At 42.2% G+C, this 27,716-nt stretch overlaps 1 protein-coding gene across 2 annotated transcripts; it reads left to right on the top strand.

The window, feature by feature from the left end:
• The first annotated feature begins 1,042 nt into the window (after window positions 1–1,042).
• Window positions 1,043–27,716, top strand: LOC134641283 (collagen alpha-1(XXVI) chain). Of its 2 annotated transcripts, none has more exons than XM_063493635.1 (14): window positions 1,043–1,462; window positions 1,590–1,712; window positions 2,312–2,415; window positions 18,191–18,252; window positions 18,357–18,462; window positions 19,030–19,128; window positions 19,268–19,405; window positions 22,026–22,100; window positions 24,505–24,557; window positions 24,650–24,712; window positions 25,166–25,201; window positions 25,296–25,340; window positions 25,428–25,512; window positions 26,413–27,716. In XM_063493635.1, exons 1-14 carry the CDS (start codon window positions 1,287–1,289, stop codon window positions 26,538–26,540), a joined length of 1,293 nt encoding a protein of 430 aa, XP_063349705.1. In that variant the 5' UTR covers window positions 1,043–1,286; the 3' UTR covers window positions 26,541–27,716. The 2 variants fall into 2 exon arrangements, with proteins under 2 accessions (XP_063349705.1, XP_063349704.1); XM_063493634.1 differs by having other exon boundaries at window positions 19,024–19,128.

Raw genomic sequence — 27,716 nt, 5'->3', positions numbered from 1 at the left:
TCTGCTCCTTGCACCTTCACCCTTTCTCCTGCCTCCCTCTCATTCACACACACAAAATATATTCCTTCTTGCTTCTACTCACTTTTTTTGGTCTTCTCTCCAGTGCATACCTCCACCTCTCCAGACTCCTATCTGCTCCCTGCTCTTACAACAGATCACACTTTCACCTGCAAACATCACAGTCTACTAGTCTCATTACATATATGGAATTTTCTGTAATTTGCCTGCAAGTAAATTAGTACATCTGTGCATATTTTCTGTGCAGTCAAAAGACTCGTGGCTCTGTTAATATTCAAATCCCTAATTTGGTCATGATATGACAATTACTTCATTTGTGTTATGTTTATATTTTGAATTCTGTGGATGTATAATTTGCTTTCCAGTGTTTCTGTTTTCAAGAGTAGTGATGTAGCGAGGTCAAACATTTGTTCAGATCCAGATGCCATTGTTGTGAATACAGCCTTAAAATATGCATCTACCACAGCAAACGTGTCCAAAATGTTCTCTTTTAAATTTTTATTCCCTTTAAACGAGAAACTGACTTTATTCTCTTTGTAGAAGCTAAATGTCAAGACAACATGTAATCAGATAAAGAAAACCCCAGTTTGGAGCTTCATTCACAATCTTCTCATTACGTGATAAAGTACTGGAACTGTGGATTCTAACAGAGTTTAGTCTCCAAAAGAAAAGCAGCCTTGTTTGATAGAGTGATGAGAACAATCATATTGATCGCATCTGTTACCCCAACTCATGCAGGCTTTAAGAATTTAGACCTTGTGGTGTAGTCTACGACACTGTAGCGTCAATAAGGGTAACCAAAGACATAACACAAGCCCATAAGAAATGCGTTAGCGCTCGCTAATCACTTGTGGCCATATCGTTCACATTATCTTATATGAAGACAGAGCTCGTGGTTTTCAATCGAGACCAGATGCGCTTTTACGCACTCCGTCTCCAGCCCTCACACTCGGCGCGCTTTTTACGCACACTGGATATTTGACTCCTCGGTCCTCGGCACCATGTCAAACGTCAGAAACGCAAATTATTCTAAAGGAAGAGGTTGTGTGCCATTCATTTCGGGCTCTTGAGCGGGAGCCCGGTTGTTTTCTCGTCGTGGAGAAGGGATGACCAACTCGTTAATGGTTTCAGTGGGATTTCCATAGCTTTTCTTTTTTTTCTTCTTCCTCCATTCCGCTTCAGTAGAGCTTCGACCAAAGAGGGATTTATAACTTCGGGATTTACTTGAAAACCGTCCGCGGATATCTCTTTCAGGGATAAATCAAACAATGATGCCCCTTTCTTTTCTCTGCGCGTTCTGCATGTGGATAAGTTTAGTCTGTCCATCGCTGGGAACGGGCTTTGTTTATCACTTCCCGGGCATCACTTTGCAGCGGCAGCGCATCAAATCAGAACAGAGCGGCATCACGGGACCGCCGGGTACTGGATCCCGAACCCAACTCAGGTGCGCACACACTGTTGTAACGATTTAACGCAATTTCTTGTGAAATACAAACGGATCTAGTGCGTGATCATCGCTCCCTCTCTCTCGGTATTAATCACGATAACATCTCTTTTATTCCGTCTTTTAGGAACTGGTGTCAGTACACTGTTTTCAGAACAGTGTCTTGTCAGGTGCACAATGGGACTGAAACCACAGTGCAGAGAGTGTTTCAGAACTGCCGGTGGCCCGGACCCTGCTCCAAAGTCATCAGGTATACTTTTGACTCCAGTGAAGTCAGATTCTTCACTGGTCTGTGATGCAGATGCAACTTTGCTTTTTACATTAAGTCATGAACGTGGGAGGTGCTGCCTGGTGGCTGGGGCAGATTTAGTGAAAAAGTGTCTTTAGGCAAATTCAGGCATGCTCCATGCCTGAATTTGCCTCTGTTGTGAAACACTTACATCCCTAATCTGGTTGAGAATGTCTGCCAGAAGAGGATCTTCAAATAAAGTGATACTGTTAATGCAAAACAGCAGAAATAATTGTCTGAAAGTTAAAGTTCTGCACACATGTTTATGTATGTATGACTGAAGAACCACCCACACAGTGAAATGATGCATTTTTATTGAAAAAGGGGCACTGGACATCTCTTAGAGGTACGAGGTTGCATAAAATTGAAAGGAAATTATGCGTAATTGCATTCCTAATTCAAAGCTGGCGAGGCTCTTTGGTTCTTTATAATTATTTCACCCCCCACACCTCCATTTGGGTTCCCAGTCTATTGTCCACTGTACCAAGAAGCAAAATACTTCATGTTGTATGTGTGTTTGTGCATCACGTGTCTCTAAAGTCAGCGAGTGTCTGTTCCAGCTACAGGACTGTAATCAGGCCGTCATTCAGGACTACCTACAAGCAAGTCACTGCACTGGAGTGGAGATGCTGCCCAGGATTTGTGGGAGAAGAGTGTCGTGAAGGTGAGTTTCTTCCTTTCTTTCTTTTGCACGACGCAGCCTTGCTTAGACTTGGACTCGAGGAGCTGTAGGATTTTATCTGAGACTAATTTTCCCAGGGACTGAAACAAAGGCCATGTGTTATGCCTGGACCCATCTGCATCTTTTTAGCAGAACCATGCAGCTTTACCCACATCAGTTTCTCTTTTATATGTTTGCTGGTGTAGTCGGGTAGGTCGCTAATCCCGTGTGCCATATTGTGCGGCAGTCTTGATGCAATTGTAGCGTTGCTTTGAATTAAGACTGAAAGCCTGTGTTGGGTTGCTTTGGGGAACTGGGACAGCAGGAAATCAACGGTTAAAAGAGATCCTGTGCACTCTGGTTTTGTACTTTTTTTTCTTTTTTTAAAACATTTTTACAACCATGCATTCAAGACGCTTTAGTGCCTGGAAGGAGGATTAGAATCACATTCTCTCTCCTTGTGTGTCTTTTCTGTCTCGCTACCATACACACACACACACACACACACACACACACACACACACACACACACACACACACACACACACACACACACACACACTGATGTTACTCTTTTAACTGTAGTCAGCAGCAGAGGCAGCTGTCTCCCTGAATATCCTCAGAGCTAATAAAGTCAGAAGAATGAATGAAAAAAGGTCAGAGGAATGTACAGCAGAGCAGCTTGTAAAGTGGGTGTCTCGATTATGGGCAGCGCTGCTCCAGAATGCCACAGACCGCAGACTCCAGGCCCAGTAAAGACCAAAATCTTCAACCAGAGGCGAGTCACTGCAGTCAGCCTAAAGAAACAGTGGATGAAAGGAGGTCTGGTGCAGGACTGCATTTGACATGAAGTGTTTCAAAGAAAGTCTGAAGCTGCACTGGCTGAGACACAACTGTTTTAAAATGCACATTCATTTGAACAGATTTAGAATGAAATTATTAAGTACATGCACCAGCTTGGTAGATATTATGGGGAGCTGGCACAGCCTGTCAAAATTAGTCCAAGATTAACAATTACCTCAAAGAGCATGTCGCTTATTGGTCATAATTACCCCCACCTTGTTCCATTTTGCAGGATTATTCATTGTTGCCCTTGGATGGGCAAGATTTCCACAAAAACACATTTTCGTACAAGTGGAATAAACACAGAAATGATTAGAAATCCTCTGGAAAAAGACTTTAAGATTAGCTGTATCCACTGAGTCTGCGATGCCAGAGATTCTGGTTCACTTGAGACCAAAGTGGTTGCAGGAGTGTGAAGAAGTAATCGGACTGTTTATTTAACGTTTGCTGAAATGTATTTGCACTTTCTAATGGCTACGGAGCAGTGAGAAAATCACCTCCATATGGTGAGACAGAGGGCCAGGTTGGCCTCGGCGAGGAGACCTGAAAGACAGGGGCTGATGTCACTGACAGTCTGTTTCACACTGAGGAGTGGAGGGAGAGCTGGCGGGGGTCGGTGTGTGGGAGTCAGGCTGCTGAAAGAGAAGAGAAGAGAAGAGAAGAGAAGAGAAGAGAAGAGAAGAGAAGAGAAGAGAAGAGAAGAGAAGTGTATCTTTCCCATAATCCAGCTGCCCAGACAGCAGCGGACCAGAGAGGCCACTCTGTGAGAAAGTGGCCCCACTGAGATTAAGGAGCATGACACTCCTCCTCAAGGTCCTTGTAACATACGTGACCATGTTAGGATCAGGCTACAGCTATGAAACAAAGACTTCTCCTCATATAGTTTTACACCCGCCTTACCTCAGAAAGCATAGCTGCGAGGAGCAGGGGAAAGGTCAGGAAGCACGGCTGTTAGCAGTGACAGGAAAATCACATTTATGCTTTTTCTTGCAGCATTTCTGGGACTACATGAAACAGCTGTAACAAACAAATAGTTTTGGAAAGCTAATTAATCCATCTTGCTTTTTAATGGCTCTTGGCGTCATGAGCAGCTGAGCCAGCTTTGGTGATGACAGGGAAAAAGAAAAACACGTGGCCTGTGAAAACTCTTAAAACCTTATAATAAAACACAATGTGGCTGTTTTGGTGGGCATGACATTTCAACATGTGTCAAGGTATAGACATAAACTGGATTTTGTTTTTGTTTTAGGCAAAAATATCTGGAGTTAACTGGCAAAATGGGATTTCGACCCCAAGTGGTCAAATAGAGTCTGTTTTCCAGGCTTGAATCCAGTCGATCAACAATGCTGAGATAAGATTAACTTCCTGTCTGACAGCTTGGTAGGAAACTGATATCCTGCAACATTTCTGAGGCTTGGTCTGAAGACATTTGAGTATTTTGGTGAAGATTTGACTTGGTTCGATCCAAGGGGTCCAGTGGTTCCTCATTTCTGAAGGTTGAGCATATCATTCAAAAGGTAAATGCCTGTTACAATACTGTGCAAAAGTCTTGAGTCACCCCTCATTTCTTCATATTTTGCCAGGAAAATGGGAAATATGAGCAGTGATTTATTGAAAAATGTGCAAACATACATGGAAATACAGAATATAAGCCAAAAAAAGAGCTTGGAAGTCAATATTTGGTACGACCACCTTTGTTCTTCAACACAGACTGAACTTGTTTAGATAAGCTTTCTTGTCATTTCTGTAAGCAGTCTTCAGGAATATTTCTCCAGGCTTCTTAGAGGACGTTCAGAGCTCTCTGTTAGATGGTGACTGCCTTTTGTTCTGTTCTCCACTGCTTCAATAATGCTGAGGTGCGGGTACTGAGGAGGCCAATCCATGACTGATGGTGCTTGTTTGCTTGTTTTTCTATCTAGGGATGATTTTACTCCACCTGCAATGTGTTTGGGATCATTGTCACGCAGCAGAAAAATGAAACCATAGCCAATCAGAAGCTTTCCAGATGGTGTTTCATGGTGGACCAAAATCTGATCTGAATCCATTCTGATTAAATCCCGACATCAGTGGCTGATGACAGAGCATCCACCATACTTTGCAGATGTCTGTAGACATTCACTGCTGTATGTCTCTCCTGTCCACCTCTGTAGATGCTAACAACTTCAAGTGAAAGTTACCTGTTGCTACTGATTTTCAGTCCATTTCTTGCGTAGTGTTTCATACCTCAGCCTTTTCCCTCTGTTTCCTTTAATATGAATGGCTTCTTGACAGCCACTTCTAATTCTGCTGCAGTCATTCCTGATGAGGCTTCACTGAACAGCAGATGGGTCATCTCTCAAGTCTTGTGTCAGATCTTCACCGAATTTTGTTTTCCTATTTCTCAGGAACATAACTTTCAGATAATGTTCATCTGCTGTACATATTTTTAGTTTTTCAGACCTGACACTTCTTCTTTCATCCTTCTTTTTATCCTCCTCCTTCCCACTGTTTCTTTAAGGACACGCTGCACACCATGCTGATATATGCCAAGTTTTCAATCAATAGTTCTTTTAAAATCACCGTATTGGTGAAAAAATACTATTTTGTTTCTGTCAAACTGTGTTATCTTTGGCATTTTTCGTGGATTCAACTAAAGAAATGGGAACAAATGATGTTTTTGCTGCCAGTAACAAAGAGCCTAAAGATCCCATTTAAAATTGGTTCTTTGCTAAGTTGACTTTTATGTGTAGACAAAACACTGGTTCACCCCTTAAGTTAGGAGTCTTTTTTATGCTTGAATGATTCATAGGGCAGTGTTATGTGTCTTAACAAACTAAAAAAGCATTTCTGTGAAAGTGGTGAAGTACAAGGACTGAAAATGAGGAAAAAGTAATCAATGTCCACAGTCTGGAGAACTAATGCTCAAGACCGCTTTAAAAGATGACAAGAAAGTCTAGCTCTTTGTAAGAAAACTATAAAGAAATTAGGGTAACTTGAGATATTTGCATACTGCTGTTGACCTCTGGTTGCACTTGAGTGTTTGAGACACAGACTTAAAACTTGACGAAATTTACCGTCTCTCCAATCAGTGTGTCAAATGTCACAACTTGTTCTCCAGCCAACAAATAAGACATAAATAAGATGCTGGAGTAAGTGTAGGAATGCCATCTCTGCTTTCCAGTTGCTGTTCTTGTAATGTAATTTACACAACAAACTTACTCAACAGTTTTGAGTTGCTGAAGGTCTGAAAGCAAGTCACGCGTCATGTTTGAGAACTACTGACGTGAGAAGTAGTTATGTTGCATAAGTTATGATGCGTTTTGTTTTTGCATTTTGTTGATGTTGTTTTGGGGCTCAAATAAGCAAGATCTAACAAGAATTAGAGGATCAGGTATGCAGATTCACTAGCTAGGTTAGCTATTTATCACTGCTTCCAGGCTTTATGTTACCCTAGGTTAACCATCTTCATGTCACAGATGTAAGATATGGTATCAGTGGTCTCATGTTACCATTGGCAAGGAAGCAAAAAAAGCACATTTTCCAAAATATCACCATGTTTGTTTAACTGCAGACCATTTTGGCTGATGATAGGAGTCCGAGTGTGAGTTTGTGCACTCATCTTTGAGTCTGTAAGTCGCTTGGGCGACACTGAACATGAAGCCCTGTGTAGCAGAAAACTGCCGTTGGGGCACAGAGCCAGCTGTTTTATCGAGAGGAAAGAGGACAGCTTTAACCAATGAAGATGACATCACCTCTGGTTTTGGTTTGATGGAGTTCTGGCTCGACTTCAGAGGCACCCGAGGCCCTCAGAGATGTACAGACAGAGGACCTAGAGAAGGCGAGAGTCAAATTAAGGCAGACTAAGATGTAAAGATGCTTGTTTCTCTAGTTGTTTCCTTTTTCGATATCCTGAATCATTTTCCGCATTAAATTAATACCTTACTGTCTTTTCTTTAATCATCATTCTTTATCAAATAATCTCAGAGTCATTAATGAAGATGACTTGAAGCGCGAACCTGCTGTAAGTGGAGCTGTTTTATGCTTGATCACATTCTATTTAAGGCGATATCATTCATTCCCCGACAACAGAACAAATAGAAGCTTTGGAGTTACATGCTCAGTTGATAGACAGAATAATAAGCAGTTTGACAATTTACTACTTATTAAATTAACATTTTAAGCAAAATAAATGCAGAGCACCACAGACTTTCACCCCTTGTTTGGAAATTTGCTGATTTTTTTTCTCTCATGTGAAACTAAACTGAGCGTTTTTGTATTTTGGACCCTAAACTTGATTATGTCACCAAGATCTTTAACATCATTTTACCTCTAAACACTTTGTTTTTGTATATATCTCTCTGTGACAACCTTTTAAGACTGAAAACAATCCTGAAGCTTGCAGCCAAACTCTAGGGCCAAGCTGGTGTCAGAGTCTGGATTTTTGTGCGTTTGCTAATGGAAAATGGGTGTTTTCTCGCCGCGCTGACACCCTGACCCGTCAATATTTTTGACAGCCTGGTTTGTGCTGGCTGTGTACTGTGCATCTCAAGATTTACACGCTGCTTTTCAGCAGAGTTATGCTAACGCATGACGGCATGGAACACATTTAGGAGAAATGTGTTCGTAATTTCCTTGCCCCCTCCCCTCCACTCTGTCACAGCGGCACCCCGGCACCTATCTGCACACATGATCATATTTACTGCAAGGATTTGGGGTTTCCTCTATGTATGGGGAACATAATCCTAAAGGAATTAGAGACAGGCCCTGTGCTGATGAGAGCGGTGACCTTTGATCCTGTGAAAAAGCTCAGGAAAAGGGGGAAAAAAGGGGGGGTGTTCACTTTTTTTGAAGCAAAGTTAACAATGAATTTCATTAACGTGGTGAAAAGGTGTCTGAAAGCTCCGGATGTCAAATGTGTTAATTTGTTAACGCTGCAGCCATAAAGTTGCTAAAGTCACTGTTTCCCCTCTGCAGCTGGATGAGGAGGAAGTGTGTTAAAATGCTTTTTTGGAGGGATTATCTTGAACACCAGTGATATTAAATATCATTCAGAAATAGCGTCAGATTTTTTCCATTTTATCATCCGCTGTCATCCCCGTGCAGGCCTCTGCTCCTTTGCCCTCTCTTTTTCTTGCCACTGCTGGGCTCTTTATCTTCTTATTCCTTACCGCTTTCCACTTATCTGACTTCCTATGTCCTTTAGATCTCCTGCTTTCCTCTCCTTGGAGTAAAGCGATAAAACAGAACCGTGTCCCACATGTGCTGCTCTAGACTGCAGCCTCTGCAGAGTGAGGACTTGACTGATGTCTCTGTTACATTTCAGGTTGCACTGAAATATAGGTCAGAGAGTGCCCTTCGACTTGCAGGGAGCTATGGGATAGCGTCGCTGTTCCTGCTCCTGGTCTGATCTGCCTGATGGATGATGCTCTGTTCATGCTCCTTCTGCAGTTTTTCATTCCTTTCCTCTTCTTATCAGCAGCTCTTCCTGCCTTTCAGTGATATCTTAACATATGTCCCTCCATCTGTCTGCAGCTCCACACATCTGTTTATTGAGAGCTGTGCAGGTAAAGTTCCCAAGGTCCTAAAAAGGCTCCTTGAAAAGTTTCCACAGTCATGGTTTCCATATCTGAGATTTGGTGTAAACTGCAGATTTGTTTTACGGTTTTATTGGAAGCAAACATATTTGCTCACTGGATCAGGTTACGCTCAGAACGAAGGGGCTTGTATGACATGCTGCTCATCAGAAATTAAGAGCTTCTAGTAAAAAGAGAGAGAGAGCGAGGGGATCCAATACTGCTTAAAAACTGAGGCCTACCGTCGACTTTAGAAGATGTTGTAACACACAGATTCTAGGTGTGTCATCAAGGGAGAATTGAAAAGGAAAGGGACCTGACTAAAAAAAGTTAAAGAGGGAAAATCAGTCCAGTGTCCCACTTGCAAAAGGGACAGAGGCCAATGCCAGCACTGCTACAGGTCGTCTGCCCTCTCTAAAGGCCGACCACTTCCACAGGTGTCAGCAGTTCCCAAGTTAAACCCAGAAACCCTGTACGGAGCAGACCGAGAATCACTCCAGCCTGAGCAAGCCAGCTTTGTCTTATCAGGCTCTGACCTCCACTGAGAAACAGCAAAATCTGACTCAAGTGTTGCAGTGTGGAGTGGAAGCACAGTGAAACACACCTGCCTTCAATTAACCCAGCCCAAACACAGCCATTGGCTCACAGCAATTGTGAAACACACAAACACAAACATATAGACACACACACCCAAAACCACTTGCAAATCAGTGCCAACTGCCCACGGCAAATGTGGTGGAGAGTTAGCGTGCAGATGATACTCTTCTGTTACACCGTCTCTATGGTTTCACGTGAACAGTAATAGAAACAGTTCAGTTCAGACCCACTGATGAATGTAAATGAATGAAAAGACAGAGATCAGTTGAACTGAATGGTGCACGAGTACAAAGCGATTCAGTCTGCAGCTACTCCAACACACAGTCTCTCTGTAAAGATAATAAAAAAACATTACAACAAAAACTCTAAAATATGCGACATAAAACCATGAAAACATAAATACACGGTGCAAATGATTCATAAAATGGCTCGGGTAACGGTTGCAGAGCAAAGCTTGCAATGAGGTAGTTATAATTATAGTTAAAACAGGTCTATGGGGGCCTCTTGATGGACTGATTAAGTGCATTTGTAGCTCTTGTAGTAAAACTGCCTCTGAGCCTCGAGGTCCGTGCATGAAAGGCTCTGTAGCTTTACCAGATGGGAGCAGTTCAAATAGACTCTGGCATGAGTGTGCAGGGTCCTTAAGATGCTGGTGGCTTTCCTGAGGCGGTGTGTGTAAACAAATAGAAGTTCAGACTTTAACTTTCTCCTTTTGAGAAGAAAAGAAGTCCACTCCACCCAGAAAGGTGATGGGGAGGTAGTTTCTGAAGGCATTCGACCACCCAATGAGCACAGCCAGCTCTCTGTTTGTTTACCGCACTCACCATTCGACTGGACTGTGTGAGGATGTAAGCATTCACAAGGCAGTCAGAAAGTGCAGCTGAGGCCGATAAGCTGCCATTTTTTTTGTAGGCTTTTGTTTTATTAACCCAATTATTGAACATAATGATGGCAGTAAATGAAAAGTCTTTACAAAGGTGTTACAGTTGATCCTTAGAGGGACATAAATGTCTCTGTGAAATATCACAGAGAGACATTTCAGACCAAACAGGAATGAATTCCCCGAGGAAGTCATTAGAATACATCCTTCTGCTGTGAGCGTGAACATTTGCACCAGATTTCATGCAGAGTCCGTCCAACAATGGACATCATTTCTTTCAAGCACGTCCGTCTTTACTGTGATGGACTAACAACCTGTCCAGGTTGTAAATAAGTAGATTAATTGTTTTTCGTCTTTTTTTTATAGTTCCATCCATCTTACAGTGCTTCTGATATAACCTGTCACCTCTTTCTCTGTTTCCACCCTTTCCTCCCGTTCATTAACTCTTAAAGAAACAACATTTGAACCTCAGAAATGTCCGTCTCGTTCCAACCGACCACTCTGCGATCATTTCTCTGAGCAGCGTCATCTCATAGCACGACGATGGCTTTGTGTCTGTGCACCAGCAGGCTCATCCATCTCCAACATCTCAGCGGCGGCGCAGCAGTGTGTGCTGCGTTGGCTGACGAGCCGGGCGATGCGGCACGATGATGGGATGACGGCGGATGCGTCCTGACAGCGCGAGGGAAATCACTGAAAAAAATGGGTTGTTTTCTCAGATTTCAAGAGATTCATTTTGATGCGTATGCCTGCTGAGTAGTAGCATTTTGAGAGGGAGAATGTCAGGTTAATACCAGCTCATCATTGTGGTTTTAAAGTCCATTATTTCGCCATCACAACATCTCCTTCTACGTGCAATAACGGCACCGTGGACCAGACGCCAAGTATCTGTACTCTCATAGTTTTTATGCTTTATAGAAATGGTGTGTGGCCTGTCAGCTGGCATCACAACGAAAAATGCTAAATGGTCCCACTGTGGACTGCGAGGCATCTAGATTTTCCAAAAAAGCCCCATTCACCGTCCACCAGCCACCGCCGTCAAAGTGGGTGTGTGATTTAGTGAGTGAGAGCTTGCGGCTGGGCGAGTGTGTGTCTGTGTGTGTGTGGGTGTGTGTGTTCTGTGCCAGCTGTTCTTCATGCCAGCAATTGCTGACCACTTGCTGGCTGGGTCCGACACACAACAGGCCTCTGGGACACGGCCAGAGGCTGTCTGTGGTCTGCGCAAACGCACACATACACAAACACACAGCCTGCGTGCACAGTTGTCTGTTTTTCTTGGTGATGAGAGTCTTAAGATGGTCCAGGAAGATGTTTCGGCGTGTCCCCACTCTGCGCTCCCCACACATGCAGACAGAACTAACATTTAGTGGCGGTGAAAATGACCGTCCCCAGCTGTGTGCGTCATGGCTTGTTTTGTGGTTGAGGTTGTCTCTGTAGGTGTTTGTCCAAAAGAAAAAAGAGAACCTGCAAAAAGGAGATTTGTCTTTGATCTATATCCATGTCTAATGTAGGAAATGTAGCTGTCTCAACACATGCTATGCCCGCAGTCTGACTTCCATGCTTGCCAAAATATCCTGCGCTGTCTTGCACCGCAGATCAAACAATGGGGATGATTCATTAAACCAGTTGTAGGTTTCTTGTTTTCATTCTTCTGATGGGTAAATAAAGATTTATCTCCCGAGAGTATATGAACTTATTTACACTGAGATCTCATCCTGGGGCGGGAAGGTTTGATGCTGCGAAGTCAGCCTCCTCATCTCTCACTTCTCAGTGCCAGACTTAACAGCTGATCTTATCGCATAAGACCAACGACAGGTTTGCTTCCACAACATGTTATTTATGTTTATGCAATTCATTTTCATGGTGTATTTTTGTGTGACTTTAAGTCTGTAGTAATTATGTAATGTATGTTGCTAAAAAATGTGCTCTTTTAATTCCATCGTGAATTCCCAATAAAATCTGATAGGATGTAGCATCTGAATCCGTGGAAAAACTGCTTAGACTCAAACTCCCTCTTGTCTTTGGTGCAGGAAAGTTCCCTGTTTTCTCAGTTTGTTTTTTCTCCTCACAAAAGACAACATGATCCCGAATCTTTCCCACGAGCTGAGCGCGGTCCAAGAAAAATAACCTCGTCTTGTGTTGCCATAGTGTAATTATGGATCCAAACAGACTCTATAGCTGCGGTCCCCGCTCTAAACATCAGCTCGATCACAGCGGAAGTTTGGTTTTCTGAAACCAACATAATTAAATTCCAACTCTAGAAACAGAAATCCCGCCCACCACCTTTCGGGAACAGCAAAAAAAAAATTTCTTCTTCTGGTTTACATTTATGGTAAATTGACTTAGTTCTGGTGTTTCCTGTGGTGAGTGTTTATAACATAATGAGATGTGGCTGGTTTATTTCTGGTCCTAGATGGAGGCGAGATAAAGACTGGACATGTTAGCTCATTAGCAGTGAAAAATGGAGCTCAAGAAGCTGTTTTTTTTTAAGGCCATACTGGGCGAGGCAGAGACACTCATTCCTGCAGCAGCTGACAGGACACAAGTGTCATGCAATCAGTTCACAGAGGCCTGATGTTGAGCAAATCTACCCTCACTGGCCACTTTATTAGATACCATGCTAGCCCCATGATGGGCCCTCTTTTACCTTCAGAAGTTGATCAAGTCTTCGTGCCATAGATTCACCAAGGTGCTGGAAACAGTCCTGAGAGATTTTCATCCACACTGACATGATCGCATCACAGATGCTGTATATTTGTTGCCTGCAAATCCATGATGACAGTCTCTGGTCCCACCGCATCCCAAAGTTGCTCTATTGGACTGTGACCATAAAAAGTCTGCAACCTCAAGCAACTATGGATGAAAAAGCCACAGGTTACAAGAGGGTAAATCCCAAGATTTCTCAGCTTCAAGGTGAACGACTGATGGAACGACCTATGAGAGTGCAGGACATCAGTGACTGACATGTGACCTGGTAGCTGTAAGCGATTTGCTGACGCGCATCGTTATGAAACGGACTCCTGGTCGCTTTCTACATTCCAAGGTCCAGTTGCCTAGGCAACACATATTTACTAACAGGTCATGTGTCAATCAATGATATCCTGCACTCTCATTGGTAGTCGTTTCAATCGATCACCTGGAAGGTGAGAAAAGTCCAGCTCAGGTCTAGCTCACTTTGCCTGTAGTCGCTTGAAGCTGCTGAATACCAGTAGTTTCCATGGAAATTTAAAGACATTAGGTGTCTTCATAAGACAAAACAAAAACACTAAGATAACCTTTTTTCAACTTGCTGGTGACTAAAGTGTTCATGAGAGTGCAGGATGTTAGCAATCAGGCAGCTGTGGCTCAGTAGGTAGAGCGCTTTAGCTGTTCATAGTTCAATACCTAGCTAGCTTCTCTAGTCTACATGTCGTAGTATGTTTGGGATGTAGGTGTGTGAATGTTTGGTTAAAAGCCTTTAGACATAGAATAAAGTAGTGTGACTGGGCGGGGGGTGTAGTAAAAAAGTGCACCGAGTGCTTAAATAAAGTAGGAAAGCATTATACAAGTACCAGACCATTTTACCATATATATGTGACAGGGTAGTAAGGGTTACCTAGGCAACTGGAGCCTGGAATGTGCTTAGTGACCAAATGTCAGCTTCAAGGCGACCTGTGTGGGTGCATGTTAAGCTTTTCGTGTCATGCAGACCTCCTGGTCTCATTGAACACATGCCTCAAAGCCTCCTGATGCACGCTGGGATGACAGATTTTGCCAATCCAACTCAGACTAATACCAAAGACTGTTTAATTTCAGTTTATTTTACTCAGTTTTGTATGCACACAAATGCTTAAGTTTTCATCTTTTTCAGCACTCTTGTTTTTATTTTTTTTATTCACGTGGCCTCTCTGAATAGTCACCGCCAATTTTTGTTTATTATTTCAAATCTGGGCCCTTACAACCATTTTACCTATAACAGTGTAACATGAGGGCTCGTCATGTGGTTCTAAATGTCTCTAAACAATTATAAACAGCAAGCTGGAGACAGATAACTTTACTCTCAGCACACTTCAGCCCCATGTGTCCTCACCAACCAATCAGAAGCCAGGAAATCTTAGACTCAGGTAAATTCAGGAAAACCAACTTGGCAGATTCAACACGCAGTTATTACTGCTTTGAAAGTGCGTGCGTAAACATTCAGATATGTAGACATGTAAATATCAAATATAAATGAAAATGTGCACAAAAATAACTCTGTAACCCTCATAAAGACATCTTTGTGTATCAAACGACTTCTATGCTTTACAGAGGTTTTATATCTCTTGGTGTTCATTTTGCCTCTCATTTGTGGTTGTTACACCTGTCTATTGCACTCAATTTGCATTAATTATAGCTCTTTTTGTAAGTTTCGAAATCATTTTGTGTCACCTGCTGCTCTTTCTAGACATTCTGAGTCTCTTTTCCATTGTCTTGCATGTCTTTGTGGTTGTTTGTTGGATTTGCTAGTGCTTCTGTTTGAAGTGTTAACTATCCCTTTGAACAGAGGATCGGCACCAGGTGTTTCCTGACCCTTTGTGCACAATAGGCTCTTTCAGAAATCCTTCTTTCTGCTTCTAGGTGACATGAAACTGTCGGCTTTGCTGTGGCATTAAAGGAAACCTCAATTTTTTTTTGTGCATGTTTCTGTGCCAATCCATGGTATAGCTTTTGAGAGACTTAAATGTGAACGCTCTGACCCGTTCCCAGACAGAGATGAGCTCTAGTTTGGCTGAAAACTAAATGTTGACACATCATCACTGAATAGCTCCTGGAATGCATCACAGACTGATGTACTGTATAATAGAGAAAGAGTGTCAGAGGGTGGAGACTTCCTCTGGGCTGATGATGAGTAACTATGGGGGGAGATGAAGGCATATCATCTCATCAGTCCTTATATTGTGGAGCCCATGATTGCCCACAGTCTCACTGTTGTGTTCTTCTTTCATGTCCTTAGAGTCTCTGAAGAAACCTCAGTGCTTTCAGTCACAACAAACAGCTCATGTGGGGTCAGCGGTTCAGCAGCTTTTAGTATTTTGGTTGATGCATTTTGAGGAATGTGTTTTGGGTTTAACTGTTGATTGTTGTTTCCGTCTGTGGCTACACTCCAGGGTAAAACTCAAGATGTTGAAATGAAGCATTAAGAAACCACACCCACGCTGTTTGACAAGGCGCTGGACTGGGCGTACACAACTGTGGACTCACAGACGAGCTTTAGGCGCTCACCGTGTCCTATTTCAGTAAAGCGCAAACCTCAGCGGCTGCCATTAGCACTCCGCATGCTGCGGGCAGACCAGAGCTTGTTTGGGTCATTTTTGTTGTTGCATTGGCTATTTTATGAGCACCAGTTGCTCCTCGTTATAGGTATCCCTGCTATGACCACAATGTGGGTGGGTCCCATCTGCGGGACTGACAGCTGACATTCCACACTTCTTATGAGCCGTGGGCTCAAGGAAGGCTTGGATTGAAAACAAATGCAGGGCTTTTCTTTGAAACTATGTTGTTCTGGGGGTTTTTGCATCAAAGCTAATGTAGTGTATCCAAAATTGCTGCACTGCCAGAAAATGTATAAGTAAGCCTATCTGTGGTTTAGTGGTGGCTAAAATGGTGCAACCTGTGTGTGAGAAAGAGGACCAAAATAGACTGAAGGTAACCAAAGCCAAAACCAGTAAAGCAAATACGCATAGATATTTTGCAGGTTAAGACAGCAAAAAGAAAATAACCTAAGATGCCAGAAAAACTTACCAAACTGACTTTTATTGACACATATTATTATCTTGTCATTCAATGGCACATAAAAATGTCTTTTTGTTGTTACTGCTTGGACACTTAGTTCCAGGGTATCGTTTTGTACCTCTGCCTACTAGATGTCCAACATGCTTTTTGAGCCTCAAACCACAGCGTTGGCATTTTAATCATTTCTGTCCAATTTAAGACATTACGCAAAACCCTCTCAGAAATCTTTAAATTACTATCCGCCAACTCTGTAACCATCACGGGGGACATCTTATATTGTAAACCATGAACTCAAATGGGTGTTTGTGCTGGTGGCTCAGGTGGTAAGGAAGGTCTTTTTATCATAAGGTCGCCAGTTCAACTATAATTCGTTATATATCAGTATAACACTATAAAAAACAAAGTTACAAAAGAAAATAATCTGCAATACATTACCAGTTAAAAGTCACTATACTGAATCAGGAAGTAGTAGTTAATCTGTACTTAAGTTAATGATCCACGTTACTGATCTGGCAGATTTCCATGAAACAACCCTCTCAGAGATTTGTGTCGCCAACTGGTCTTAAACTGGGAATGCTACAAATGTTACGTGAATGTGTAAACCACTACACTGTGGAGCCACACTTTGTTACTAAATCATTGTTTTGGGATAAGTCATCAACAGCCCAGTGAGAGGAAACCTAAACCACAAACACAGCCCTGACTCTTTCCCCCATAAAGACTGACATGTTAGTATAAATAATAAAGGTGTTTAGTTTCTGGGTTTTTCAAAGGGTACCTGCATAGGCAATGACCACCCTCGCTAAGTTCTGATGCACATGCTCAGAAAACAGCTTCACAGGTTACTCCTAGTAGGCTTTCAACTGGTTAATATCTAGCTTGGAGATTTCACTTCAAATTTATCAATTCCAGACTTCACTGATTTATTTTAGAATAAATGTTAAGATACTGTCTGTCCATCCATCCATCCGTCCAGTTGTCTTCGTATCCAATTCAGCACCAGGGTCGTGAGGGTGGCGCTGGAGCCTATCCCAGCTGGGCGAGTGGTATGATACACCAGGTTATAAGTCTGTTTCATAACTTCACCTGTTTCAAAAATAACCCCAGTGCAAGATTCGAGTATAAAATACAATCTAACACAATTTTTTTAAGAAAATACTGCAACAGATTTACAGAAAATATATGAAAAAGTGATGATTTTTGCCCTGCTCCACTTCTACAATGAGTCCGGAGCCTTTATTCTTCAGCACCAAACAACAGACAGAGTCAGTTAGAGACCATAGAGGCTGAACACCGTGGACCGTTCAGCAGCTAAAGACCTGGAGCTTTCTGTTAAGAGGTGGTGGAGACCAAAATCAGAGCTAAACAGAGAGTGAACAGTAAACTTCGATTCACCAAGCGGACACAAATACGACAAATGAAGGATGTTTCTCTGTTTCTGTGGTAGAAAATTTTCACCACATGATTTAAAAGCTAAACACTTTGTCCGCATGGTGACTTGTCGTTTCTCTCCAGCGCCTCCAAGTGGCCAAACAAGCTCACTGTAGCACTACTGAAGGAGGAGTTAATACACATGCAGTGTTGTGAGTGTTTAGAGCAGAAGAAATGCGTACTCTAAAATAAACCGAGTGGGTGACACTGCCTCAGCTTCTGAAAAACACTGGAGCTCAGTGGCAGGGTGAATCTGATTTATTTGGCACTAGATGTTGATTTTGGCTGCGGGCTTTGTGTGTTTAGCTTTTCGTGGGATAAGAAAACATAAATTAAAGCCAATATGTTTTCATGCGCTGCTTTAAATGGTTTGGGTATCTGGAGGAAGATGTGAGTGTGGGCAGACAGACAGAAGCACGCAGAGCTGAGATGCAAGCGAGAATTTCATGAGAAGTCCTGACAATATTTATTCCCTGAGCAAGTGACATGATTTAAGGAGGAATTCATAATAAATTCTCGGGTCTGGTTTGATGAGCATTGTTCTTGTGTATCTTGGCCTGACCTGCTCTGTGTGAGATGCTACCGACGGTGCCAGGATGAAAAAAAGAAACAGGAATGAAACAGACAAGGCGGAGAGGAGAGAATAAGGAAAGACAGATGGCGAAGAAGCAGCGTGTGTGTGTGTGTCTGCTGTAATGTGGAAACATGTCTTTCTTTCTTACAGAGTGCATGAACTGCACCAGCTTCAATGACATGAACAGCAGAATAAATGCGATAGAAAAAAAGGTAAAGAAAATCCGTCAGATCCATCCATCCAGACAGCAAAACGCTGTAAGTGTTTGCAGTGGATGCTTAACAGATGTGTCAAACATCTGCCTCTCTGTTTCCAGATCACACTCTTAGAAGAGGGATGCTCAGCTCTGCCCACAGCCAGTAGTTTACCGGGGGGCTCAACGGACAATGAGGTGGACACATCCCGCCCCACTCTACCACCAGGTGACAACACATTCAAGTGCACTATTTTGGTCATATTTCAAGGGAAAACTTTCTTCCTAAACCTTTTGGTTTTTGGATCGTTGAATTGATGAACCAATCAGTGTGAAGATACTACTCTGGGCTTTATAGGAAATACTGTTAGTCATTCTTCTGGTATTTTTACCTCCCAAACATTAGTCAGGGAATCAAGTGAATGTAAAACCGATTAATCAATTATGAAAATAATCACAAAGTGGAAAATTTGTCTCGGAGCAATCAGTGTTTTTTATTTATTTATTTTTTCTCTCTATCATGTGTTGTGCATGTGTTCTGGTGTGATCTGATCTGGTGTGTATACCGTGGAGAGGAGTAAACACGCAGCGTGGTGTGATAAAATTTATACTTTCTGGCCAGCAACCATCTGGCTGCAGACAGAAAAGGAATTAGATGGAAGATGGAACGAATTATGGCGCTCAAGGTTTTTGATAAGGGTTTTTTGTCCATTGTTCTTTGTGGAGTTAGATGATCACTTAATTCTGCTTTTCACTCATAACCGTCTCTTTCTCTCTCTCTATTTTGGAGCATCAGGAAACAGAGGGCCTCCAGGGCCAATGGGACCTCCAGGGCCTCCAGGTTCTACAGGACTTCCAGGTCTACCAGGGTCTCCAGGCAGTTCTGGACCTGTTGGTAAAAAAGCAAAAACATTTAGCAGTCAGTCTGATCATTTAAACATGGTTTGGGAAATTATTGCTATTGAGCTTTTTTAATAAAAATGTAACTCGTTCTTGTTTAAAGCTGAGCTCGCTTATTTTTCCTTGATGCTCAGGACCAAAGGGAGAAAGAGGTTTTCCTGGAGAGATCGGTCGGCCCGGCCCCCCTGGCCCACCAGGTCCTCCGGGTCCTTCAGAACCGAGTCCGTTTCCTGTCAGAAACCGGGGCGACGTTTTTCACGTGGACCATCAAGGTAGGCGATTCCACGTCAAATGTGCTATTTCACAGTAACTAAGCTAAATTCTCCCAGATGGGCTCAAATGAGAGCATGATAGAAGTAGAGCATACCCATATGGGTGAATTATGACCCAAGAACTATTGTAAAACCATTCGAGCATTAAGTTTTTGGACGGTCTGAATTGGTGCCATTACCTCAAGTCCATTTCTGCAGTTCATCCTGCATCGGGTCATGTGCTTCACGCTCACATATCTCATGTTCTTGTCAGGCAGAACATGAACCCTGGTCACACCGGTTTCTCTACATGGAAAATAGTTTAAAGGGGAAACAGGTGGAAGCACAGAGGCCGTTTTTAGAAAAAGACCCAAACTTGCAACGGAGAGAGTATTGTTTCTCTTCCCCAGCAGGGCTGGCATAGATTTATTTTAATTGTTTCCGTGTGTGTTTGCTGCTGCGGAGCCACTGTTTACTGCAACCTCGTTTAACACCACCGCCGACAGTTGGAAAGCGTTCATCTAAATCACAAGATTAGGCTTGGGAGTTTTAAAAAGACTCTTGATTATAAAATACACTGACTCATTTTTCATTCTTTGTTTCCAGTTTAGTACAAAGTCATTCATTTGTACACTCGCTGCACAGATCGGCACATGCAAGGGTGAAGCTTTGGTGTTGGATGTTAACATGAAAGCATTGCTTTTTTTTATCATTTGCAACATTTAAGTGATCATGTCTTTTAACAAATAGGCAATAGAAGCGCAATACATAAATGAAAACATTACTTTTCTGCTGTTGAACACTTCACTTTGACCACAGGGAGGCAGTAGGAATCCATGGTATAATCATTACCTCACGAGGACTGCTGGCTCTGATTAGGCTTTTGGCTTTGTCTGCCTTTCTGAGCCCGGGACTGTGTCTGCGGGTCTGGAACTATGTAGATTTGGGTCTGTGGGACCATGTAAGCTGAGGGGGGCCAACTGGCTGTAAATCAGACCTAATTTGTTAGCTGTCAGCACAACAGTCTGTGTTTTGGGGGAACTGGCCACGGCCCCGAGCCAAAACCTGGAGTTGGCTTTGAACAAGGGAGGAGATAGTCTGCCACTCATGTGGAGTTTCTTAGGGAGGCAGCCAGGCTCAAGGAGACTGTAGCATTAGAAAATTAGTTCCAGAGGGAAATCTGCTCCATCTAGAGCCTTACAGTGGACTGCAGCCATAATGTAACAGTGCTGTCTCAACGCGGGGGAAGACTGACGCTGAACATATGTTGAAGTGGTGAGGAAGTGTGGCGTGGTTTCAAACAAAATTTATACTTACAAGTGTACTTTAAAATATCCAACATGCCGAGAACAAGACATGACTTCCACCTCATGCTTGCTTTCTATGAAGACAGATCATGTCCAGGCATTTGTTACTCCGTTAAATGGGACCTCTTTGAGATCAACCAGCTGTTCATGTCCATCACTTGCTCACAGGATGTATTCCAGCTGCTGACTGCTGGGGAAACTCTACCGTCTGGCTGGAGACCCCCTGATGTTTTAACTCTTGTGTAGGTTTGAATTAAACATCCTATCACACGACGTATAGGCTTTTTGATTCTCCAGCAGGGTAGCGGTACATGTATCCAACAACTGGACGATATACTGTAAATACAAACATATTTTTTAAGACGTGTTTGAAATGCTCAGAACACAGCAAATAAAATCTGGATGCCCATCTGGTATCTTTAAGCTCTTTCTAAATCTGCAGGTACTTTTGTAAGTATATGGACAGTGACTCAATTTTTGTAGTTTTTCCCTCCTTATAGCATCACAGTAGATTTTAAATCAAAGAGTCGAGATGTGATTGAACTAAAATAATTGTAATTTATAAAGATTATTTGAAAAATAGAAATTCTTCGCAGTCAATGAGTACCTCAAGTCTGGAACCCATGGACGTGACCAAATGCTGTTTGCGCTGCAGGACTTTAGTGCAAACACCTTAAGCTGCTGCTTGTTTGTTGGACTATCTGCCTTCAGGTTTGTCTTCAGTAACTGAAAAGCATGGCCTATCAGGTTAAGAATAGTTGACTTGGCCTTGGCATTTACACTTTTTACGTCTAAATAAAAGTGTAATAAACTTGTAACTGTGAGGGTGTATCTGTTTTTATAATGAATTTGCTCCAGTGCCCAAATTGCAGCGACACGCTTTATAGTTGCCACTGAATGAAGCCTACTTCACACCAACATTGCTGTCTTTGTAGCGCTAATAACCACAAGACTTCTGGCAAGCACCAGCACTGCAGTCATGGAAACTTTGGCAATTTTTCAGAGTAACTGACTGGTCAGTGTGTTGCAGCCGGTGAGTCACTTCAGTAGATTATTCACAGCGTTGATTAATGACGGCATTTATACAAAAACAGTTAAATTTTAAATAAACGGGAAATGGGCCACAATCTAGAGGAAAATTTAAAGGACTTTATTAACATTTCTACTTTGCTGACGGTGTAAATATTTGCATGGCTGCATATTAGCAGATGATTTATTATTTTAAAAAAACACACTCCAAATGATAAGCTGCGGTGAACTCACCTCTTGTTGTTTCGGATACTTGGTCAGATCAGATGTTTATGTTTTCTAATCTGTTTTGTTTTCCCTTGCAGAGGAGAACCCCATCCATGCCGTTCTCCAGGAACCTCAGGTCATAGCTGGTCCTCCCGGTCCAGTCGGCCCCTCAGGTATGAATAAAAGCTGTTTTCTGCCCTCAGTCCTTCAGTGCAAACACATATCACCCAGGCACAACTATAGCAGGCCTGGGTGAGCAGGCGACGCATCATTGCTGTAGCGTCGTGGGTTTGAGTCCGCCCCAGGATGTTTTCTGAATGTCATTTCCCTCAATTTCCTGTCTGGCCTGATGAAGGCCAAAAAAATTAAATGTTATCCAAACCTTCATTGTTTACATTCTCAGCACATTCTCAGAAAAAGCTCAGCACAGATTAGTACAACTAAAGCAAATCTTTCTTTTTTTGTTTTTGATGGTGTTGTGCCTAAAATATGATTTTTTTTTTACATTAACCTTTGACTGGATCCCATCACTGGATCCAAGCGTGGATAGAATCAGTGGTGGAAACTGACTGAGTCCATTTACTCCTGTGTTTTACTGAAGTAAGATTTCCATGTACTTGTAAAGCTTCTTTTGGCCGTTCCTTGAGTCACAAAGCGGGCAGCTCCACATGTTTGATTCTGCAGATTTTTATACCGGAGGCTGTTTTTGTGACTCAACCCACAAAGGATTTGTGTCTCCTCCTGGTATCAAATCAGGGATCTTTCAATTGTCACAGTTTAAACCGTTAAACTTGTTATGAATTATCAGTGCATGAGACAATAATACATATCTATACATATTTTGAGTGTACTTTCTAATATTAAACAAGTAAATATAAAATGCAGTTTTTCTATGAGGATTTCATTCTTTTCATTCAGTTTTCTCTATGTAAAAAAATTGCCGACTAAACCTAATAACTGGCTTTGTCACACTTAGCAGCAAGAACTGTAATCAAGTGTTTGTGGTAACTGGAAAAGAGTCTTTCACATCGTTATCGACAATTTTTGTTTTAATTCAGCCACAATGGAGGGTTTTCAAGCATTAGCAGCCTATTTAGGGTCATTTGGACTTTGAATAGGCCACTTGGAGCCATCCAGAGGTGGACTTGCTTGTGTGTTTTGAATCTCTGTGCTGCTGCATAACCCGAATGTGCTTGAGCTTCAGGGCATGAACTGATTACTGGAAATTCTCCTTCAGGATTTTTTTGTAGAGAGCAGAATTCATGCTTCCATTAATTATCCATCAAACTACCACCAGCATGTTTGACTGCTGGTATGATGTTCTTTTTATGAAATGCTGTGTTAGTTTTATGCCAGAAAAAAACAAAAAGTTAGCTTTTGTCTCATCAGTACACACAATATTTTCTCAGGGATGATCAAGATGTTTTTTGGCAAATTTGAGATGGTGATTTTTTTGTAAGTATTATAACTTGGAACTCTCCCATAAATGCCATTTTTGTCCAATCACTTTCTTATCGTATGAACTTTGACCTTAACTGAGGCAAGTGATGCCTGCAGATGTTTAGATCTTGTTCTGGGGTCTTTTGTGACCTCTTGGATGAGTCGCCGATGGGCTGTTGGAGTAATTTTGGTAGGTCGGCCACTCCTTGGAAGCTTCATCACTGTTTCCTCCATTTGTGGATGAATGTGAATGGTGCTCATTGTGGTTCACTGGAGTCCCAAAACCTTAGACGTGGCTTCGGGACTCTTTCCAGACTGATAGACGTCAATGACTCAGCTGTTCTTGAGGTTTAATGGGCGTGGCATAACGTGCTAGTGTCTGAGGTTTTTTATCCTTCTTCACTTTGTCAGACAGGTTCTGTTTAAGTGATTTCTTAATTTAACAGGTCTGGGAGCAATCACTTCTGGGTGTGGCTAGTAAAGTTGATCTCAGCTTTCCAAAAATGTGGTTAATCACAGTCAATTTATGATTTAACAAGGCGGGGTAGTAACTTTTTCCCATAGGGCCAGGTGTGTTTGGATATTTTTTCCCACTTTAATAAATGAAATCATAATTTAAAAACCATCATGTTTTATTTACTCAGAGTATCACTGGCCAATATTAAACCTGTATCACAAAAAAAAAGCCCTAAAAAATCAGGAAGCGAGCAAATACTTTTTGACAACACTGTATTTGTAATGTTAGGTTATAGAATGATTCAAACTGAGCATTTTTACATTGTAGAGGTAAATACTTCTAAATACTTATTCAGCTGCAGAGCCAAAAAGTAATTGTTGTAACACTTCATAATGAAAACAATCCTGCAATAGCTCTGGAGTATAAGCAAGACATACTGCAGTTTTAAAACACTGATACAAAATGTCTAAGTGCGACTTGTACTCGGGGTTAAAAATGAGAAAAACAAAAGATGACACGTGGTTAATTATGCATCTATTTTAAACTCTGGTGAATCCCTCTCACAGGACAATATAATCCTAATATTGACTGCGTTAAGTTTTTATACTCTGAGCCCAGATTAAATATTTGCCATTCATCAGTTTAGCTCAATGTGAATGCATTTGTGAACAACTCTGTAGGTGCACCAGGAGAGAGAGGACCTGCAGGGATACCAGGTCTGCCGGGACAAAATGTGAGTGTCTATCACTGAGACTGCTGCACAATGTAAACAGTTATGTATGACTGGCATCACTAATCTGTGTCCTTCTCTTTGTCTGACACGAGGGCAAGGAGGGCCTCCCAGGCAAGCCCGGCAGTCCCGGCCCTAAAGGAGATCCAGGGGAGCGGGTGAGGCTGCTTTAAAAAAAGTCATCCTCATTATTGGATTATCGGGCTGGCTGAGCATATTTGTTGCTGATGAGCTATCAGAATGCTTTTTGTTCTACGTTTTGTAAGTGGCCTTCGCTGTCATGCAATCTTAAACACATTAAAGGTGAACGAGCTTTTCTTCAAAGACTCACTCCAAGCCGTGACTAATCCTCTTCTCTCTCTCTCTCTCTCTCTCTCTCTCGCTCTCGCGCTCTCTCTCATCCAAGGCCAGGCCTCACTAATCAGGGCAGCCATGTCAGGTCCCCTCTGCAGTCAGCTCTCTACTGGGCCTCTGCCTTTAAACCTGATCCCCTTCCTTTACTAGCTTGATTTAAGATTGGATATCGGGTGAAGAGGCAGATTAGTGAGGGGATAAAAATGCAGGAATCTTATGGGGTTTTTTTTTCTCTCTCTCTTCATTTCCTTTGCCAGGGACCCCCGGGTGCCACAGGCGAGCAGGGCCTACCTGTAAGTAGAAAATTATTCTGCTGCATAAAATACACACACACACACACACACACACACACATGGATAACAACATTATTTCACTCTGTGCTCACAGGGAGCACCCGGGCCAAAAGGAGAGCCAGGAGAAGGCTTGAACGAGGTAAGAGGCGAGAGGGTGTTTTTTTTTTTTTCTCCTCCTGACCTCATTTGAAAAACTATCCTAAATAAACATGCCGGTGCTGTTCAGGGCGAGGCCGTGCAGCAGCTCAGGGAGGCCCTGAAGATCCTGGCTGAGAGGGTCCTGATCCTGGAGCACATGATTGGCATTCATGGTGAGGAGAAAAACAGCCAGACGGGAGAATTATTACATTAAAGGAACAAGTTGACATTTTGTGGAAAAAACACTTATTCATTTTCAGGCAGGGAGTAAGATGAAAAGACTGATACCGCTCCCAGGTCTGCCCCTTAAGTTTAAAGCTGCACTCACCTGCACTCACAACTAGCTGAATATAGAGAAAAGACTGGAACCGAGACCCTAGAGTGTTAGAGAGGAAACCCCCACCAATCAGATGATCCCCTATAAGCAAGCAATTGGCGATAGTGGGAAGGAAAAACTCTTTTAAAAGGAAGGAACCCCAGAACCAGCCTCAGGGAGAAACATGGCCAATTAGGATGAAGGCAAAGAGGAAATAAGGGTAAACAACAGGGAGAGAGGACAAAACATCCTGAAAAATGACACATTCACTTCCACAATTTTAGGTACAAACATTAAGAGGTATGCACTGGACTTTCTCTTGATACTAAGCAGTTTTCAGGCAACCTGGATTTTCCTCCAGGTCCAGATTGTGTATGCCATTTGCAATCCCTGGTTGCTAAATAATTAGCTTTAAAAGGTGCTTTAGTTTTCCTCTTTGGCTGGTCACCACTTTCTTGCTGCTGTAACACTCCCCCACCTTTCTTAGAGCTCATCATACTCTAATGTATGCTTATTGTTTTCCAATTCACTTATATTTTTATGTTAGTTAGTGAAATTAAACCTCCATTTTCTCCATTCTGGTGTCCAATTTGTATCACAGCCTACATGAGAACGGTGTCAGTCTTCTCTTCTAATTGCTCCAGAGAGCAGTTTAGATGAGGGATCCTAAAAAATCAAATGTTTCCTGTTAAGCAGTGTTTATAGATGAGCATTTTCTTGCTGATAGCTATTTTTTAATCTTTATTGTTTTACACAGAAACCTCTGAGGGATCTGGATTTGGCAGCGTTTCAGACCCGCTGTCTTTCACTGCCCTCAAAACCAAACGCCTTCAGCCTGTTCAAACTCCAGCACTGCGCGAGAGACAAAGACGAGTTGCCCTTTAAGAGGATCGTCTAATTTGGATGCTTTTGTTAGTAGTTGTGGAGGATGTTGCAAACTTTTGAATAACTGGATATCTGATTTATCTGATTCCTCATACCTTTATTTTGTTAATGTATTTTTGTTATAATGGCCTTCTTTGACACACACAAAAAGTACTGTTGTAAAAATTAAGTTCTATACAGACATGAGATGTTGAGCATTTCTTCCATATAAAAGGCTCCCCCCAGCCTTTTTCACCCTGTTGCTGCGTGATCATAGTCTGCATAACCTCGGCAGAAGCACTTACATGTTGTTATACAATGAAATATCATCTCATAAAATGTTATGAGCCTTTTGGCATCTTTCTTTCCTCAGATAAAAGACTGCCTAGTAAAGGCATCAATTCCCTTGGCTGAGGTTGCAAAGCAGCTCAGAGCTGGACTGAAAATATACTATTAAGTGTCAAACATGTTCTTGGAATGACCTCGAGGTTCATCTTCTGTGCCTGTCCAACATATTTCTTACCCTCCTTTCTCTCTGTCTCTCTGCTGCTCTGCCTTGTTAATACTGAGGTAAGACATGACAAGCTGCCAAGAATATCTGCTTAAAATAAGGCTAGGTGAAATGAGTAACATCTGGAGGGGTCACATCTGGAAAGCTAAAGGAAGGAGATGCTGGAACCGGTGAATTTTAGCCTGGAAACAACAACCGCTGCCTGGCCCCAGTGCTCCTTCATGCAAATACTGTCAGGGGACTATACTTGTCAGGGTTACATTGACTTCTTCATAAACTGCCTCTGAGATTTCTTTCTAAACTGATATGATTATTGTATAACAAGTCTCCGGGAGACCCAGATGTTGGTTTCTGAATAAAGCTCCGGCCTTGTCTGGTATTTGTTTTCTGGATTACAAGCTCCTTATGTGAAAGGCATTTTTGGAAATATGCCGGTGCGCTTTCGTGCCAAGAACTAGAGCTATGATCAATACCACTCTCATTTCTGTAGGTAAATATTAAACAGCTTTCCTAAGGTTAAGAAAAAAATAGCACAGCTGGGGATTACGGTGCTGCTCTCACAATCTATCATCTGTTTGGTTTGCCTCAGTTTGAGATTTTAAGAATTTCTGACAGCCACAATAATTTTCCATCTAGTGAAGAACTAAATGAAAAACTACAGCTCTGTGATCTGCTGACATCTTAAT

This window comes from Pelmatolapia mariae, linkage group LG14, assembly GCF_036321145.2.
Source record: "Pelmatolapia mariae isolate MD_Pm_ZW linkage group LG14, Pm_UMD_F_2, whole genome shotgun sequence".
In the NCBI taxonomy this organism is placed as follows: Eukaryota; Metazoa; Chordata; class Actinopteri; order Cichliformes; family Cichlidae; genus Pelmatolapia; species Pelmatolapia mariae.
The sequence above is the reverse complement of the archived record's forward strand: the minus strand, read 5'-3'. Positions and strand labels throughout refer to the sequence as shown.